This window comes from Stegastes partitus, unplaced genomic scaffold (genome assembly GCF_000690725.1).
Source record: "Stegastes partitus isolate 25-593 unplaced genomic scaffold, Stegastes_partitus-1.0.2 Scaffold955, whole genome shotgun sequence".
Classification (NCBI taxonomy): Eukaryota; Metazoa; Chordata; class Actinopteri; family Pomacentridae; genus Stegastes; species Stegastes partitus.
Genome location: NW_007578686.1, coordinates 59927 through 80666, shown reverse-complemented (window position 1 = coordinate 80666; position 20740 = coordinate 59927). Strand labels below are relative to the sequence as shown.

At 39.8% G+C, this 20740-nt stretch overlaps 1 protein-coding gene across 1 annotated transcript in view; it reads left to right on the top strand.

Annotated features, from left to right (window-relative positions):
• The window catches only part of ccdc88b (coiled-coil domain containing 88B), an 83909-nt gene that overhangs the window by 43930 nt on the left and 19239 nt on the right, over positions 1 to 20740 (top strand). Inside the window, exons 10-19 of the mRNA XM_008294354.1 lie at positions 1008 to 1166; positions 4531 to 4677; positions 4906 to 5080; positions 5315 to 5430; positions 5847 to 5915; positions 7422 to 8105; positions 10132 to 10311; positions 14324 to 14664; positions 14866 to 15025; positions 16470 to 16844. Coding sequence (XP_008292576.1) covers positions 1008 to 1166; positions 4531 to 4677; positions 4906 to 5080; positions 5315 to 5430; positions 5847 to 5915; positions 7422 to 8105; positions 10132 to 10311; positions 14324 to 14664; positions 14866 to 15025; positions 16470 to 16844 — 2406 coding nt within the window. The remainder of the gene's footprint in view (positions 1 to 1007; positions 1167 to 4530; positions 4678 to 4905; positions 5081 to 5314; positions 5431 to 5846; positions 5916 to 7421; positions 8106 to 10131; positions 10312 to 14323; positions 14665 to 14865; positions 15026 to 16469; positions 16845 to 20740) is intronic.

The window sequence follows — 20740 nt, the reverse complement described above, 5'->3', positions numbered from 1 at the left end:
GGAGCCATTTTTGCCGTGACATGTCCACATCTCTGATAGTTTCCGATTTCCGCCAGTCCTGATGTGCGTGGCGATTTTGGTGACTTTTTGAGCACGTTTAGGCCCTCAAAAACGCGTTTGATTCGGCTGAACTATAATAATAATAATCACGAGGGTTTCATTAGGGTCCTTGCACCGTTAGTGCTCGGACCATAATAATAATAATAATAATAATAATAATAATAATAATAAAAATAGTAATAATAATGAAAGATGATAGGAGTAATGAGTGGAAGAACAAACACCACAGGCCCTACAATGCTGGGACTTTTTGAACGAACTGCAGACTGTGTTAAAACAACCCAGATGAGAGGTAAGTATGAAAACAAACAGTTAATAGTTAAATATTTAGTATGATGCCTGTGGGCACGCAACACAAAATGCTGTACATGTTAAATCAAGGTTTTTTCAGTTGTTGTAACATAAAAATCAATGAAATTCAACTTTTTTTTTTGTTTCTTTTTTATGATTAATTGCAATATATGGTAACTGTATCATACTGCACAGAAAACTTGAGTTCTCTCTACTTCAAGCCATTGTTGCACTGTTTCCAGAGGTGCAGGGCAAAAAATGAGCCCACAGTGAATAAATATGTGACACAATCAAAAGCACTTTGTCTCTGAAAGGAGTTCAAAGGGTGAAATGAAATTATTTCAGTATTTTGTCCAAAACTTTAATGAACATACCCCCAACTTTATCTAAACTTTGTCCTAATATTACCTTTAAACCAAGATCTGGTTGACAAGACTCCAATCATTGCAAGGACATTTCAGTACCACACACACACACACACACACACATATCTTTCTTTGTGTATCAGACTTTGTCAACATTTGCTTTACTTCGAATCCCTGATCTGTTCTCAACCTTCTTTGACCGCATCCCCTTTGGTGTATGAATGTGTGTGTGTGTGTGTGTGTGTCTGTGTGTGTGTGGTTGTATATGTTTGGTTATATGTGTGTGTACAGAATCGTTCTCTGCAGGGTGAGGTGAGGGGCATGCGTGCACTGCGGGATGAGTTGGACTGCGCCCGAGAGAGAGCCGCACGGTCCGAGCAGCTCCAGACTGAGCTTCAGAGCTGTAAACACAGATTGCGCAGCCTGGAGCTGACACGCACTCAGCTGAAGGTACACACACACACACACACACACACACACACGATTCACACTTCTGAATAAGTCATTGACACCAGGAAGGAATCAAGCAGCACAGCTACATCCACTCCACGAAATACATATAAATATGTTTTTGCAGTACATTATGTATAGAAATATGCCGTTCAGCACAAAATCAAACATACAGTGAGGTGTGAGAGTTTGTGAACCCTTTAGAATTTTTCATATTCTTCCATAAATACAACTCAAACATCACCAGATTTTCACACTAGTCCTAAAACTAGAAAAATAAAAAATATATAGTTGGTTGTATAAATATTGAGGAAATGTGTCCAGTATTATGTCTCTGTTAGTGTAGTAATAATAATAATAATAATAATGTGACCATCTTGTGCAACCGCACCTAAAGATTTCTGGTAACCGTTGGTCAGTCCTTGGGTAGAATGACTTGGGTGCTCAGGGGTTTGGTTTCTCTGCACAACCCACTTTCTCTTAAGATTTGGTTTACATACAGATGTCCTGACATTTTCCTTTAGAAACTGCTCAGTTAATCATGCATGCCGTCCTCACCCAAATGCTGCACAACAGGCCCAAAGCGGGATACTACCGCCACCATGCTTCACAGATGGGAAAAGGTTCTTATGCTTGAATGTAGTGTTTTCCTCTCTCCACATATTTCACTTCTGATTTAAACCAAAATGTTCAATTTGGTCTTTTCCGTAGAACAAACATTGTAGCCTTCTGGCTTGTCCACGTGATCTTTACCAAACTACAGACAGGAAGCATTGATCTATTTGGAGAGCAGTGGCTTTCTATTTCCAGTCCTGCAATGCACACTGTGGTTGTTCAGTGTCTTCCTTACGGTAGACTCATGAACAGGGCTGCAAGGTGGCTCGGTGGTTAGCGCTGTTGCCTCGCAGCAAGAAGGTTGCCAGTTCACGTCCCGGTGAGGACGCCGGGATCTTTCTGTGTGGAGTTTACATGTTCTCCCCGTGCAGTGTGGGTCCTCTCCAGGTTCTCTGGCTTCCTCTCACACAGTCCTAAAACATGTTGAGGTTAATTGATGATTCTAAATTGTCTATAGGTGTGAATGTGAGTGTGCTTGGTTGTCTGTCTCTAAGTGTGGCCCTGTGATAGACTGGTGACCTGTCCAGGGTGTCCCCTGAGTTCACCCAGAGTCAGCTGGGATAGACTCCAGCCCCCCATGACCCTAGTGAGGATTAAGCGGTGTATAGATAATGGATGGATGGATGGATGGATGGATGGATGCATAGACTCATGAACATCAGCCACTGTGAAAGAGGCCTTTAGTTGCTAGGCCTAGATTTAGCTGCAACCCTAAGTTTGTTTGTGACCTCTAAGACTCTTAAACAAGTTGCTTTTTGAGTGTTATTTGTTGATCGACCTATTCTGTGGAGGGTTACACTGGTCTTGGATTTCCTCCATTTGCACACAGTCTGTCTCACTGTGGAATCAGTGGAGTGCAAACAACTATTGTTTTTCTGAGGTCCTTAGACATCTCCTTTGTCATGGTAAACTTTCACAAACATGTGCTCTATTCTGACTTTGGTAAATGTCTTTCCATTAAATAAAACAGCACACTTAGTGACAGCTGATTGTCTTCCCAGTTATTGAAAGTACTTTATTCTACTTTTACCCTCAAATAACCACAAATCCTAGAGGTTCACATACTTCTGCCACTCACAGATGAGTAACATTGGATCATTTTGCTCAATAAATAGATGTGCATGTAAAATTTGTCTCATTTTGTTTTGCTGGGTTCTTTTTTCCCCTACTTTTAGGGCTTCTGTGAAAGTCTAACGAGCTTTTACATGATATTAATGCAGAGACAGACAAAATTTTAAAGGGTTCACCAACTTTGAAGCACCACTATACTTGTAGCGCATTTGTGCACATATACACACAGGCACAGAAACGTTACAAAACGAGGCCCTCATATAAATATTACCAGTCAAGGTCACATCGAAAAGATCCTTTTTTAAAGTCTTTTTGAGTAGCTATTATTTTTAAAAAAAAAGAAGTACCACTTAATCTCAAAAGCCATATATTCCCTCTCATGGCCCTGAGCGTTTCAATCAACAATGAGTATGAAAAACTCTGAAGCTCAAAGCCTCAGAATGAGATTATATTGTGTGATGTCATTGGGATTTACAGCCCGGAGCTGCTTCGTTGACAAAGAGCAGAAGTACAGCTGCAGTTATTAGAACTTTTACACCCAAATGAGATTTATTCTGAGGTAATATAACAGTTCGGAGGCAGAAAAATGTGCTCATATCCTTGTAAAACACCTCTCAGTGTCCTCAGCATCACCTTCACAGCCGTATTTAATTCAACCTGCCTTGATGCTATAGCCCTGTGACAGCTCAAATTAGCTGGCAGGACGATTTTCTCATGTTCGTCCTCAGAATTAATTTTCACAAGTTTGCTGTGAACGTTTGTGTGGTTGTGCAGACCAGAGGAGCCGCTGCTGAATGTTTACACGTAAAAAAAATAAAAAAAAATCAAACCAAAGACATTTCATGGCAGCAAATATGCTATATTACATCTTTGGTGTTATTTGCATAGTTTTGACAACAAAGATCGGAGAACATGGGGATGTTGTTAAAAATGAGTGTGACTGTGATTACTTTTAGTTTAACATCTACATTCTGTGGTTTAGCTAATCTGACTAAGCTGAGGTCTTGTTTAGAACCTGTGCTCTTGATTGTTAACCTTCCTTACTTTGTTGGAGTCGTTAAAGTGTTAACAGATTGAAATTCTGATCAAAACTGTGAAAATAAGACCCAAACTACAAACTGGAATTATACTTTTAAGACATTGTGAAACATGTCATAAAGTTATATTTCTGAGGTCATTTGTAGTCTAAACAGAAGACGGGGGTCTATGATACCACTCATCAGGTACCTATAACATCTCACCCCAGAAAGTTTCATCAGCATTTAAACTTTTCACACTAAATCAGCTGCAAGACATTTTAAGTTTATATTTTGTGGATCAGGATCGAAACCGTGAATCTTTATTCACAGTTTAGATTTTTATTTTATTTTTTTTTTAAATATAAACAACATTTATACACTTAAAAATAGTTATAACTTTTAGAGTATTGCCATCTGCTTTTGTGACAAAAGAGGAATTTCTTTTTTAAAGACACATTCTGTGCAATGTAGGAAATAACTTCTGTAGTTTTAGGTGTGGCTGGTAGGAAGAAGTAAATCTCACGCAGTACATGAAATTCAGATTTCTTCCAAAGACAGCAATAAACAATCTCAGAAAACCTTCCTGAAGTCTGAACGACGTAATGACGACTTCACGGCATCATATAATTTCATGTTCCTTCTGTTGGGCGACCCTGCAGGAGCAGCAGCAGCTGTGTGCAGCACTGCAGGAGACGAAAACTCTTCTAGAAGAACAGCTGGCGGACGCTCGAGCCCGCTGCTCTTCGCTACGGGAGCTGGAGAGGGACAATCTTCTGCTGCGTCACAGAATCATGGATGTGGAAGCGGTGGGTGGAGCTTTGATGCAGATTTTTGTATTTATTTTCTACTTTGCTGCTTATTTGCCCACCCTTTTTAACACTGGGTTTGTGTTAAAAGTAAGTAAGTATGTACTGACGTCTTTGTGTGTCATAAAAGTGGCATTCCATGAAAGATGTCATGTTGTACATGAGCTGTTGTTTTTCCTGTGATGACTGAATGTGTGTTTGTGTGTGTTTTTGTGTGTGCTTGTGTAGGAGCGGGACACTGAGAGGCAGCGAGTTGATGAGCTGCTGGAGATGAACATGAGCCTGGAGGCGGACCTGAGGCACAGCAGCAGCAAAGGCAGCGCTCCCGCTGCAGTTGTTACAATTCACCAGCGTTTTCTCCAATCAGAACTGGAGTCCGACGAGGAGCTCAGCGAACTGATTGGTCAGAACACCTGCCTCTCTGCACCTTGTCATTTAAGACATTTTAATTAACTGATAAGAGAAAATATGTTGAGGTAATACTGGCCCACGGGTTATCAATCAACCAATCAACCGAGTGAATCTTTTCGTATATCCATTTCTCTTTTTCTCCATTTCTTTCTCCACCTATCTGCTTCTCTGCCTCCTTTTTTTAATCATAATTTTTCTTGCTTTTTTTCCTCTCTGCCTGTCTTAGACCAGAAACCGCTGAGCGTGGAAGTGGGCGAGGCTTCGACGCTGAGGCTGCTGGGAGCCGAGCAGGAGAATGCAGAGCTGAGGAGACGACTGGAGGAGCTGCAGGCCCAGCAGGAGGTCAGAGTTCAGCGGTTGAGGGTCGCAACTCACAGAAAAAAAAATCTATAACACTTTAACCTCTCCCCTGTGAAAGGGTGAAGGACAGAGTGGCTCATAAACAAAAGTCTGAGGTACATAAGTAATGATCTGTGACGGATCAGTGATCACAGAATTGCACGGAGGAGACAGAAGAGAGATGACTGAGCTTTCGAAACACTTCATAATATGTAAAGTAGGGTATATATAGAGCTCCTGTGTATCTCATAATTGATATGATCATTTCGCTGGGAACCATTTCAATCAAGGGCGTTAAATGAAAATGCTAGTCGCCCTGTCATCTCTGAATCTATCTGAGCTGTTAGAGATGTAAATGAAACAGGAAAAGCAGGACGTAATACATGAAGGCAATAAACATCAATCTCTCCTCACTGCAGGCTGATTCTCCAGATGCAAAGGACGAGCTGGCTTGCCTGGAGGTTGAGCATCAGAACACACTCAGAGAGGTGAGAAGAAACTGACAGCAACAGATACGACCGAGCAGGAGACTGTTTTGACAAACACAGTGTTGGGTGATGGTAAATTCTGCTCGCACCAAAGTATGTTGAAGTATTCGTCTTACTTTTCAGACAATGTAGAAGCCCATCTCTGCCACATTTTTATTCTATATGTCTGCGCTCAATTCACTTCTTAATTATTTCATCATTGACAGAAAATTAGCTGCATTGATCGATATTTTTACAAAAATAATGGCTCACACGTCTACTTGAAATGGATTGCTCGCAGTGAAACCACTGAGAATTATCACCGACTGCATAATTACTCTGAGTGTTTTAACGTCTTTTCTCATTGTTTCCATTTTCCAGCCTGGAAATTTACTGTTATGGTTCGCTCTCGCTGCTTTCATCAACCTTCTAGCAGCAGCAGGCAGCAGTGAAAAAAACTCTTAAAACAAACAGTTGACTCTGCTCAACACCAGACGGAAGACTGACGATGAGCACAGTAAAGCGTTTAGCAGTTAAAGAGACAGATGTTTTTACTAATGAGTAGGTGGAGACCAAAACTAGGCCAAAAGTAAAGCCAGAATTGGAGTCATTTTTTTAGGTGCCACGAAGATACACTTGAAATAACAGTGGCTGTATGAACCGGCAATTGTTTGCTAATAAGTTCACCATGATAGCTTTTTACAGCATTAAGATATCAGCGTTGTGCCTTTATTGCTAAAGAGCTTGAAAAATGCAGCTTTACATATTTAAGAGATTACGAAGATTTTAAAGTAGACTGTTAACTTTACAAATGGTCAAACGCAATATTTATTACAAGAGTAATTTAGGCCCATTAGGTGTAGCCCTACATGTCGAACAGTCTGACAAGAGAGTAACACATCTAACAAGAAGTCTGTTGATTGAAAGACTAATTATTGTTATATTTCTCATTTCAATATGAAGGGAGGATGATGATGATGATAATCAGATTTCTCACCACATGAACCGTATTGAATGGATGATAATTAACCTTTCTTAAATGGATGAACAGTTGTGTTTTATTTGACTTTTAATGCAGCTGTTTAAATGTGCAAATGCTGCACAAATCAGTTTTTTTTTTTTTTACAGCGAACTTCTTTTGCTTTCACTACACTGTACTTTTGTTGATGATGGCTGCTGCTTTGTGGCGTTTTCAGGCTCAGATGTTCATAGCTTTCTGTCTTTTTTTGTGTAGAGGAGTGCTTTTCTATGCTATTGTTATAACCTACCAAAGAGCATTTAAATCGATCCCGAGTTTCCCTCTCAGCTTTTATCCTTCTTTCATTTTTTCGCACTTCTTCTTTACTTCTTTGTATTGAACCTGGATACATTCTAGGCAAGAACAAGAGGTGGTTTCAGTTCAAGTTCATTTATCTTCGATACACGGAAGGAGCGAAAGAAAGGGAAACGAGGACAAAACGGAAGAAAAATGCTGGAGACTCAAGGGTTTGAAACACTTCTAAATTCCTCTCCTATTATATTTTTCAGTTTCAAAACTTGAAGAATGAAAATGTCACTTTGAAGCAGCGCCTGGAACAACTGGTGATCAAACTACAACACCCAGAAGACAAGAGGAAAGAGGAAGGAGTGAAGAAGCCAGACAGAGAGGAGAAGGTGGTGAGAGGAGTCCAGGGCTCTGAATCCTGCAGGGGAGAGGGTGAAGGAAGAGTGAGGATGATGGAGGGGAGGGAGAAAAGAGGAGAAATCATTGGAACACAACGAGAAGCAGGAGTTGGTGAGGAGATTCTCCATGTTCTCGGGGGACAAGGTGAAGCATGTGATGAGGAGATCCAGACCAAAAGGAGGGGAGAGGCAGAGGGAGGGCAGAAAGAAAGGGAGAAGCAGGAGAAAATAAGTGAGCCAAAGAAAGAACAGGCTGCAGTAACAAGTTCAGCGATCCAAAAGCATCCCACAGAAGACCAAACCACAGCTTCACAACTGGCTGTATGTTCCCTGTCTGGTCCTGACATGGAGCTTCTGACAAAACAGCTCCAGGAGGCCCAGGAAGAGGCCGACAGACAGGCGACGGTGGCCCAGGATCTGCGGTCCAAGCTGGGAGAACAGAGCAAGAAGACCTGGGAGGCTGAGCAGAGACTGGTGCTGCTGGAGGTCGAGCTGCAGCATCTGAAAAAGGCTGCAGAGAGTCTGGTGGAGGCTCGTAGGCAGATAGAGGTATGGAAGGATGGACGGGTGGGCGGATGGACAGATGGATGGATGGATGGATGGATGATGGATGGATGGATGGATGGACGGACGAACGGACGGACGGACGGACGGACGGACGGATGGATGGATGGATGGATGGATGGATGGATGGATGGATGGATGGATGGATGGATGGACAGACGGACGGATGGACGGATGGACGGATGGATGGACGGATGGATGGATGGATGGATGGATGGATGGACGGATGGATGGATGGATGGATGGATGAATGGATGGATTGATGAGTTGTTGGTGGGATGTTTGAACAGGTGATACATGGATGAGGTGATATAATGTCATATCACTGTGATAAAAGAAGAAAAAATCAGCCAAAAAACATTTGTGCAGTCAAAAGATGGCCCAAAGAAAATGATAAATCCATTTTTAGGGAAGTATCACAAATGTTGAGAGTTTTTAAAAATGTATCTGAGCTGGCATGAAAAGTTGATTTAGGTTCTAATCTAATTGTGGAAGCATGGATTAATTCTAGCACAAAATGTACTGTGTAGAGGCAACAAGTGAAAAATAAACTTTATTTTACAATTCTGTAATTTCAAAAACAATTGTGTAAATTAGAGCTCAAGTTAATGTAGAGAAAATACAGGCAAGAATTTGAGACAGTCTCATCACTGTGCCCTAACCTGAAATATCTGGCTTGTAACAAATACTGTTGTAAGAGATACAAACATTTATGTGATGACTTGCAATCTCTTTTATACCTCTCATAATGTCCTCTATGATGACACTTTTCTAGTGTCATTTTCATCAGCCTTGGCTCTATTTTGTCTTTAGTGTGTATTGGAAAACCTTAGCAAACACAGTAAAACTTAAATCTGAAAACATCAGCATGATGTTCACATTTAGCCCAAGGCAATGCTGTGCCAAAGTAAAGCCTCACAGAGCTGCTAGCAAACCCTTTATTCTCTTGCATATTCATCTAACCTGCGGTGCACAGACTACATACTCTTTGTAGTGTGCTTTGAATTAAGTGAAATAACTAGGAAGTGTACCAAGGCCTCTTATTGTCCCCTTTTCCGAGAAATAACAAAAGTCTTTCACTTTTTCAGCTCGAAATACTGCAATAAACATGACTGCATAACTCCTGGTTTTAGTGCTGTTTTCAATGGACTGTTTCATTGTTTGTAGCTTTAAATGCAGCTGAGCTGAGTTTAGGTTTCACTGAAGCACAACAGGTGACATGAAAACACAGTAACCTGCCCAGTCTTTGTTTATTGGGTTCAAATCTGTCTTAAAAGTCCCACCATCTCTAAATGTCCCTTGGCATTACAGTTTCCACAGAGATCTGACCTGTGTGCGTACATTCAAAGCTTACCTAACATCAGCCACATTAGCTGCACAACGTGACACCACAGAGGATTTTCTCACTGATGTAGGGAAATTAAAATTCTAGAAATAAAACAATTTCACAGGGTCCTGCATGAAGACTCTCGAGTTCACTCTTGAAATCAACAGCATTGTATGTTTTGCAGTGTCCTTTGATTGTGGCTGAGAAATTTTAGAGTTATCAGAAGCAAGTCTAGAAAGTAAATAAACTGCTGTGCGTTCTAAATGGCTCACCTGGGAGCAGCAGGCACTGAGGAGGCAGGATAATACAATGTTCAACAGCTATTAGTTTGTTAGCTGGTATGTAGCAGTTCAGTTAAATTCCTATTGGCTTGTAAAGGTGGGAGGCTGGGGGCTCATTGTTGGGGGCTTAGAGGAATGGCATCCTGTAAACATCCTTCTATTTTAGCAGCTTTTACTTTACTCCTCCAAGATGAATGGATTTTCACCACATGAGACCTTTAATACTGTATCTATTGTCATCCTGGTTCTCTTGTTCTTTCCTGTGGGTTTTACAGTTATACATCAGTCCATTTTTGTGAGACCTATAAAATACATGATTATTACCTCTAGACTTTGTGTCCACATGTTTGCAAGCAATGTTTTCCAGGAAAAGTAGATGCACATGAGTGTTTTTTCCTCTCAGGTCCTTCAGTCTGAGAGTCTGGTCATGGAAGAGGAGCTGTGCCGCCTGCGAAGCCAAACAGAACTTCACAGGATGCAGACCACAGTCATTGCCACCCTGGAGGGGGAGCGAGCTGCACTGGAGAGGGACCGGGACACACTACGCAGCACTGTGGATGCCCTGCGCTCCGCCCAGCGCAAGGTTGGAGAGCACACGTACACAAACACATAATAGCAGCCATGACACCAAACATTTCCATGAACATGGCAGATATTACTTTACTTCAGGGAGGACAAAAAATAGCATGTCAGAACCAAAGAAACAAGTTTTTTTTTTTTTTTTTTTGAATAATCAATCTGATTATCGTGTGATCTCTCAAAATAATTCCATCGGACAGGGATTGTACTCGCTAGACACATTTCCGTCGACATCTCTGAAAACAAATTATAGCATGGCAAGCAGAAAATGTTCAGCAGGAGGTGGATTTGAAAGCATTAAGTGAGACGAATGATTGAAGCTGTCTGAGAGTTAAACATTTTTACACACCCGGTATTGAGTGAGCGAGTCTGATTTGAACTGCAATATTCACGGACTGACGAGAAATTCATTCACACTCGGAAGAGAGATCCAGGTTAAGGTTTCGGCTCATTTAGTGAATTTTCATAGATGTATGTTCAAGGAAAAACCAAACCACCCTTTTCAGATAGTCCACTTCAGATTGTTGAAGACTTTGTGTTTAATGTGCTATTTGCAGTAAAATTTCAAGACATAAGAGAAATTGCAAGCTAAGGAAAAGAGCACTGCTAAGTCAGCATTAAAGAAATACCATAAAAGGGATTCATGAATACCTCCCACTCAGAAAGAGCCGTATATAATCCTTCTTCTGATGTTGTAATATTCTTCTGTATCACCCTCCCTCTTTTTTTTATGAAGAGAAAATCCAGCTTTTATTGTGCATGTTGTCGACTAACCCAAATACTACTGTACATATACTTTAAATACACCCAGTTTTAGCTGATAAAATACAATTTTTCTATTTACAGCCAGGTTTAGATGTGTTTTAGCTGTTTACAATTTTCAATTCAAAGCCAGTGAACACATTAAAACAAATGTGTTCTTATATGAAGCCATCACACCACATGATCCAGAGAAACTGGGTTCAGTACATTTCTCTCTCAGAGGAAGTGCTCCACTGTCACCCTGGTTTATGAATAAAATAACTTCAGTTGTACATCAACACGGTCAGCACCAAATAAAAATGTGTTCATTTCAATATTTGATGATTTACTTTATAAAACAAAATCATTTTCCAGTAATGTTTGAAGCAGACCTCACACTCTGACCACCAGAATGGGAAGGAAATACTCAGAACTCATGAAGATTAAAACTGTGCATGTTAAATGAAACATGAAGTGCACTCCACTGCTGTTAGCTGTAGGGGTGAATAAAACCAAAGATAGGAAATTACATCTCATCCTCGTTCTCCCTCTTTGCCTCCTTCTTGTTGTGTGGACTTTCTGAACTACTCTGTTTTGAAAAATAACCAGAAAAGTTCTGCAGAAAATTCAGAATTTGTTGGATGTCATTTTTGTGAAATTATGTGATTTGTTTCAAAATTTGGAGGATGTGCTCCTTAAATGAGCACATAAGCACCGTGGCGTTTTCTTGCAAACAAGCAAAAATCATGTTTCTGTTCAGCGTTTCTTACTTTTGGTTGAAAAGGACAGATACATTTACAAAGCACTTGACTTAGCTTTTATTTATCATTATTCCTATAAATAGAAATATGAATAATAAGAATAAGAAAACAGATGAAAGTAGCCACTGTGGCCTGCTTTCAGCACCACGGAGGGTTTGGTTTGTTCTTCTGTTTAGTTTTATGGTGGTCGGCATCAGGGAAGTTTGTGTTCTTTTCTGATCTTTGAGTTGAAGTGAGTGAAGTTTCTGATTTTGCAGCGCCTCGCTTCGATGGCGGGAACCGTCTGCTTGCCGGTGTCTTTATTAAAGTGAATTAGTGATGAAACACCATCATGCATGAATCATACATCAGTTATAGCCTTATTTTATGCATGATCCCCAACGACGAAGATGGAAAAAAATCATGGCAAAAGTAGAGATCCCCCCAAAATGTAACGAACCATCTTTTTAGGGGAGCTGCTGTCTTACTAAGAGGAACTCTGCCCTCCCTCTGCCTCGCCTCTAGTTCACAACTTGTTTTTCTCTAAAAAATGAGCTGTGTGTATCCTTGAGCTCTAACAAATGAGTTAATGTTTACATCCATGTTTGAAAGTTTCCCGTCGTCTTCTCCAGTAGCACAGTGCTAAGTGTATCACCTGTGGACCAGTAGAATAATGTGAGAACACTGGCAGGAATGTAAAATGAATCACTTGTGTGTGCTGTTATGCCAAATACATCAGTATAAGAGGTACATTTACTGCATTCACTTGTCTTCTCTGCTCCACTACAACACAGAGGAAAATAACGTTTATTAAGGACATGTTTGCAAATAACATTTTTGCACTTTGGGAATATAATTTAAATGCAGGATTTGAACTTATAATGGAGCTTTTTTTTTTTTTCGACAGCAGTATTGTTTATTCTACTTGAGTAAAGGATCAGCGCTCAGTGCACAAGATAAACAAAACAGGAACTGCTCCATAGTGCTGCTAGAGGTCAGAAAATCCACAGGGTACCTTTAAATAAAACTGGCAGAGAGTCCAAACCATACTTCAGTTTCAAGGTCAATCCATGTTTGTTGTTTATGGAAGTCTCAAAAGTGTGTTGAATTAAAACGACTGTAAAACTTTTGAAAAACACGTTCTTGGGTTGTATTTTTCCCATAATTGTGAAGGTTTTGTTGCCTGTGTGTTGCATGCCATTTGATAATAAACATCACATTGGCTATTTTTTGGCTCCATATTTTGGCCCACCCTCCAGGGATAACCTTTTATTTGTCCATAGTCAGGCAGGGTCCTAGATTGCATTATTATCCTCTTCAAACATATTAGTTTGTGTTGAAATTGTCTTTTATAAGTGAAGTCATTTCAGACTTAGCTCATGGATAGACAATAGTGTGTAGCTATGTGGCTTTTAGAAATATAAAGTGAAAATGTGTGAAAGTTGCAAACGGTGTCCCACCTCGTGCTCTTCATCCTTTATATTAATCACATTGTTTCCTCTGGATATGGCTGTAATGTTCATCTTTATGCTGATGATACAGTTTTGTACTGTAGTGTGAATACTGTACATTTGCTGAGCTACAAGTTGTAGTCAATAAGCACAAATTAGTTCATTATGCAGATAAAATAGAGGCAAAAAAAAAAAATGTTGATTATGACAATGTGGTCATCTCTATTATATCAAAAGAGGACAAAATACCAGTGAATCTGAACTGACTTTTAAACATCATGTGACAAAACTGGCGGCTAAATTTGGACAAAAAATTGGTTTCTTTTACACTACACTGGTAACTTTTCAATCTGCACTGGATTATAGTGAGATTTTATACATGCAGCTGTGACTGTCAGGCCCTTAGACACCGTTTATTGCTCTGCATTGAGATTTAAGCAGAGATTATTACTAGTGATAACTACATTACTCATCACTGTGAGCTGTATGCTGAGGTTGAGTGGCTGTCGCTCTATATGCATGATAGACACTGGGTTTTATTTATTTATTTGGTTTGTTTACAGTTTGTTTTTTCAACCCCCTTATATTACTTTATTACCATCTTTTAATATGGGCTTTTACCATACACACTGAAATGATTGGATTATGCTGCAGGTGCCAGCTGTTTTAATGAGTTTCAAACAACCAGTTTTACCCACTGTGCACCGGCAACCTGGAATAACCTGCAGAACTATCTAAAGCTTGACTCATTTTTCTCCTCAGGCAATTTAAGCTTTTAATTTCATCTTATTTTACTTCCAGCTGCTCTTGTTTAGTTGATTAATTTGTTTTTAAATCTTAAATGCTCTAATTAATGTTATTATTTTACTAGCTTTTAATTGAATATTTTTATTATTTCTTTTTTTTGTGCTTTCATTTTTCATTTTCTTATGCGACTATAGTGTAAGTAAGGCTTCCATACCTCAGTGTATTCTGAGAAGGTTAAATGAATGAATGAATTTGCCATTGGTGACCAAACTAGCATCTAATCTGATGTGATCAGTAATAGAACAACATTCATCATCCATCTTTTCTCTTTCACCAGGGTGACCAGTTAGAGCTCACCACTCAGACTCTCAGAGCAGAGCTGGAGCGTCAGGGCCGCAGTCTGGAGACTTCGCGTCGTCGTGAGGAGCAGCTGGAGGCGGAGCTCCGGGAGGCCGCCCTGGAAGCCGAATCTCTGGCCAGGGCGCGAGACCAGGCGCTGCTGGAGGTGTCACGGCTCGAACAGGAAAAAGAGGTGTGTCAGTCAGAGCTGGACGGCCAGCGCAAGGAGGGGAGGCAGAGAGAGAGGGAGGCGGCGAGACTGAGGCAGCAGCTGGAGAGCACAACCCTGGCCCTGGAGCACAGCAACCAGAGAGCCTGGGCTCTGGACGCCGAGCACAGGTACACACTCTCCTGTTCACACACTTAACCTTGATCACGCAATTAACTTTACAAGGCATCAGAGAGCTACTTGACTGCACTATGCATTTATCTATAATGCCAACTCTATCTTCATTCAACCTGTGCCTGACCTGTATTTCTGCTGCTGCCGGTGTGCGTGTGTGTGCGGATGTGTGTGTGTGTGCGTGTGTGTGTGTGCAGACGTGTGTGTCAGCAGCTGTCTGAGTCCAAGGAGCTCTGCACTCGGCTGCAGGACCTGGAGAAAGAGCTCAGCACTCAATTAAGCAGCGTGGAGGAGGGCAAACAGCAGCTGCAGGAGCAGTATGTAGAAGTTCAAGCCAAGATTAGCTCACTGTCCCAGGTGTGTGTGTGTGTGGGGGTGTGTGCGATGTGTTAGTTTAGTCACCAACAGTAAGCACTGCTGCAGGGATGTAGTTGAGGGAATGTACCTTCCCAAACACAGCTTTTTACCCTAATCTACACAGCACAAACCACAGCTTTTAACTAAAAAAAAAAATGTTCTAATGTCTTCTGATGACATAAATCTGTGTCTATTGTCCCACAATGCACTGCATATTTGAAATAAAGGCTGCACACAGTTGGAAAAATTAAACAAGCCCCAGGAACACAACAGCACTCTCTGAAATCACACGCTAGGTGGGCCTGCGCAATTTGAAGAATATCTGCTCAATATTGTGATAAGTAAACAAATATTGAAGAGTGTGTGTTAGCTATACAGTTTATTTCTCTCTGCTTTAATAGGTACACTGTTAACAATGAACACACTGTGCCTACTGAGAAATAAATTATGTTGAACATCCTTTTTATTGAACAAATTGCACATTAATACCCGACCAATTAAACAAAACATTCATTTAAATAAGACATTACAGCTATTAGAAATCAAAGTTTCATTTCTCCTGCTGCTCCCTTTTAAATATTTTCTTCTAAACTCAACAAAAACATCTTCTCTCCTTCAGTCACCACCAAATTGACAGCAGTTGATGTTCGGGTAGCTGATGGTTTGCTGGGACTTCATGTTATTGGTCAAATGGTGCAAATGCAGGGTTCATGTATCAAATAGATCTAATGTTAGCATGAGAGTCTATCGCATGTGAATAAAGTGACTTTGCTCATCTTTTGCAGTACAAGCAGAGTTTTTGTGCACATTCATATTGCAATATAACAACGAAAATACAAATTATCTGTCAGCATTCACTTTTGACACTTCAGCTACATGTTGTGCACGGTATTTAGCTGAAGTGTTTGAAATCTGATTATGAAATATCTCTTCTGTTTAGTTTTCCAAAATCTTTCGCTGTGAAACAAAAGTCATATCAACAGCATGGACACTAGTTTCTGCTGCACTCCAAATCTGCTGCGTAGCATTTTATAGGTACAAAAATAACCATGATGACGATGGTGAGCAAGTGTGCAAAACCATGATATATTGCACAATTAAGAAAAGGAAGCAAGCACATTTTATGAATGTTTTTTATTTATTCAGCTGTAGGCAGCTTGATCAGTGCATGTCAGGGCAGTGAATATTTCCTAGTTGCATACATTAACTCCTTGTCGACCAATTGCAAGCTACTAACTGATACTGTAACGTTAGTCGTAGAGTCAGTGTGCAGCATGAAACTGGAACCCAACTGGTACTAAACTGATCAAATGAGGGTAAAAAGACACATAAGGACATGTCAACGAATAAACAAATTAGTTTTTCTCTTATAAAGATCATGTAACATTTTCTACAGGTTTTAATCTTTAAACTTTTGCCCCTCATCTCTTCTCCCTCTTATCAGGATCTAACCAATGAGCAGACACGCTCTCAGAAACTGGCCTCTGAAGTCGAACACCTGAACCAGAAACTGCAAAGAGCCGAAGCCGAACTAAAAGCGGCAACAGATTCTCTCAATGTGTCTCAGGAGAGAATTGAGTCGCTCTCCCAGTGCCTTAAGAAAAGCGAGTCTATGCTCCAGTTGGAAAAGAGAAGGGGAAGCGCAGAGGTGAGCGCCGCGTCTCATTCAAATTCAGAATTGTCGTGCACACAGGAGACGTCACCTCTGGATCAAAGCCCCGAAGCTGGCAAAGGTCGTGACCTTTCCCCGACACACGATCAAACCGCAGGAGAGACAGAGAGGCAGCTGAGGGACAGGGTGACAGAGCTGGAAAAAGAGGTTTGTATCTGTGTTTGACTAGATTTGTGTGTGTGTGTGTGTGTGTGTGTGGCTTCCCAGGATTTGTGTGTGTGTGGTTCAGTGCAACTTCAGTGTGAGAGCGATGAGCTATATTATGTTGAAATTCCTGCTCTAGGGATGCTTGACGACTATCAACTCACAGTAGGCCACTTCCCTGAGTGCAGCACTTTATTTCCAGAACTACCGCTTTATCTCTGCTCATCAGTTTTAAAATGTCACCTCGGCTACTGTTAATCTTCCTTATCTCCTCTGCTGCTCTCTTACTTCGGCTCTTACTGTTTCTCTCTCTCTCAAACACACACATAAACTCCAACATCAAGCCATAAGGGGCGGCTCCAGCTTCGCCAAGGTCAGGAAATTTATCCAGTGCATTTTTCAGTCGGTATGTTACTGCTTTAACACTGTCAGGACTTAAAGTTTTAGATTAGGATAGATGAAGCAAGGCTCAGACAGCTTTAGTTAGGCTTTAATTCCACATCCCACTCATACATACTTAGAGTCGGTACAGGTAAGGAAGTAGAGAAATACTCACTTTACAGTTGAACAATGCATTCAAAGTCATACTCTAGTGAAGAAACTGTACTATCAGCAAAATGTCCTTAAAATAAAAAATAAAATAAAATCACTCATTCTGCTGGAATGTGGCTTCTGTATTAGACAACTCTGATGCATTCATGCACAAGCAGCATTTTACTGTTTACTCACTGTTGCTGGTCAATGTGGAGCACTTCATTTACTGTTGGTCCTCCTCCTCTGTGCCATGAGATAAAACTGAACGGTTGTGAGATGATTTATGACAGAGAAAACAAAAAAGTACAGCTACATGCATTTATAATCATTTTTTTGTGTCTCCTAATCTTTTCTCTTTTGTGAAATATGGGATAAAGATTAGATTTCACTTCTTTGGGCCTTTGGACAGTTATTCACATGAAACCATCTGAGAAGCTTAGAGGAGAAATCATTCTTCAGTGAAACGTGACAACCGGACACAGTTTTAGAGTCTCAAGCTAAAAACGTTTTGAGTCACTGGTTTAATCTTTTAACATTTTATTGTATTTTCTTAAAAGATCATGTAAAAGGCTTAAATTAGAATCTGATGCTAAAATCTAACTAAGAGCTTCCAAATCAAGTAGAAGAGGAAAGAAGCATCAAATGGAAACAGAAGAAAAGCAGGGACTGAATTGGGTCGGAGCTTAACGCCGACTCCTTCAGTGTCACGGCTTTACCAACTCACACGCTAACAGAATCACACAGCAGCGCGACGTCAACAAACTGACCAAATGAATTTTTTACATGGCTTTATTATATTAAAATGTAGAATCCTCAAAACAGCACAGCCACAGCTAGAAGTAGAGAGAGCTCAAACATGCATTTTGTGCAGTATGAAACAGCTTTAATGCCATAAACCATAAAAAAAGGAAAACACAAAAGTTGAATTTATTCATTTGTTTTAAAAATTTGAAGAAAAAAAAAAAGCAACAAAAACTAGAATTAACATGAACAGCATTTATCCAAGTGTCCACAGGTATTACCAGTACTGGGGGAAACAAACAAACAAACAACATATTAGCCCTGCATATTATATTTTTATTTTGTTCCTAATTTTGTCTCCTATCTTCTCAGTGTAAACACTGCCTGCAGTTCACCTGTAAAAGTCCTTGAATCTTATGACATGACTGTTGTAGCTTTTTTTTCTTCACAGTTGTGCAAATGATCGTGTCACTTTTTTTTTTTTTTTTCAGAATCTGGTTAAAGCAAATTTTATTTTTTTACATACGGTATGTAGAAAAAAAGTACTTTTGATGAAATATCAGAATTATAGGCTTAGATTTATTATTGTTATTATTATTATTATTATTATTATTATTATTATTATTATTATTATTATTATTACATCAAAACAGCATGTAATAAATGAGTAGTTCATTAGAAAGTTGACAATTGTTTCTGTTCTTATAGTTTCTTGCTCTGATAAATTGTGTGATTTTGGTGATGTTTAAAAGATAACATGAATTTTAAACTCACCAGTGGGTTTTAGAGTTCAGGGTAAACATAAATGCTTTATTCGTTTGAGCAAACATTTCTTCATGCAGATTCATAATTTCTACAGTGAAATAATTGGCAATAATTGGGAAGTGGCTGAACTTGAGAGGGCTGTGGCCACATTTTTATTCTTAGCAAAAGCCCAAATGTCGTTTCCTGCAAAGAACCACAGAATGTTTTTTCTGGTGTTCAGTGGAGGTTATTGTTGGGAGTTTACAGTTGTGCTGCTTCAATGCAGAATATTTACAGTAGTGGCATTGATCCAAGAATGGAACTCTAATCAATTATGTAAATAAAAAAAGAAAAAGAAGTAGTAGACAGATGGTGTAATAATGAATTAATTCATTATACTCAGTTGATAAGCTGCTGTAGATACTTTAGTTGGGTCACAGCAGAGATATGTCTGTTTTAATATGTGGCAGGAATGTCACTGTTTCCTGACCATCAGCTAAATGCAGATCAAAAGCAAAATAATAACAAAAATGGAAATTAAGAGCAGGGTATTTGGATGAATGTCTGTATATTTGGGATGTTGTATTAAAGTTCTTTGGGATTTCACAGAGCTTCACAAGGTTTTTTTTTTTAAATTTATTTATTTATTTCAAATTCATTTAAATTGTTGCCTCATCCAAATTACCAAAAGGCACAGAGAGTACACAAATGAAAGAAAGCATAATGGAAATCTTAGTGGCATCAGCCTATTGAGAAAGATTTCACTTGAGATATCTGACTCTTAAATGTCACCAATATAGTGGAGGTAAATGTAATTTAATTGTCAGTCTAAAATAAAATTATATTTACAAAATTCAACAGCAACATGTCATTCCAGAAACAATTGATTTGTCACTCTGGACATCTGGAGCACCATGTGTGCAGTTTGTAGTGGAACTGCTTTCAGCTGAAGAAATAGACGGTGTTTCTGCTGTCTGTCCTCAGTGGACAAAGGCTCCTCCTCCCCTTAAATCCCAATTTAGCCCCCGTGAACAAGTACGTCAAAGCTCTGCTTAGGTGGAATACTGCAGTAAATGTACATAGTTACTTTGTACTGCTGACATGAGAAGGGAGATTGGTACAGTGAAAAAACAGAAACTCTAAAAGCGCCAGTGAAAAAAAAGTAGAAATCCCCAGTGTAGCAGTATGATTCAGTCAGCAGTATGCTGGTATGAAATGTGAAAGGATCCAAGGTGAAAAAAAAAGCTGCAGACTCTGTAGATGATGCACACATGAATTGTGTTGTCGTTCTGCCAGTGCTTGAAAAAATGTTCAAATAAAATCCTACTGTGTCGTGGGAGTAGAGCTGAGTTGTGGTGTGCTGCAAGCTCATTTTAATTTTGGAAAATACACCCAATTTTATACCTTCAGCAATTTTACAAAACATTTTTCTGTTAATTTCCAAAGTATCTCTCACAATTCCCAGTTGACATACTTCTTTTTTTAGTGAAGTCGATTGCATAAAATCTGGTGTCAGAAACAAGGATGCAGATTTGCTGATTGGATTACAAAAACCAAAACAAAGATCCCACTTACTGAAATCTTGCAATAAGTTTCAACATCAGATGTAAACTGGTGGAACATATTTTCAACATTTATCAGAGGCACTGGATGAATTTCACCTCTGCATTTATGGATCGACACAAATGTCACGTAAAGCTGCTACCTGACTGAGAACGCTTTGAAAGGTCAGCTGCAGATTTGGTCCAAGTTCAAATAATATGGATATTTTCAGAGATGTGTGGCACTAAAGGTAGCACCGCTCGTGACCCAGTTGCTGCTGTGCATCGCTGTGGATGCTCTTGCAATATAAAAATGAAAATAAACGGCTTTATCTCCCC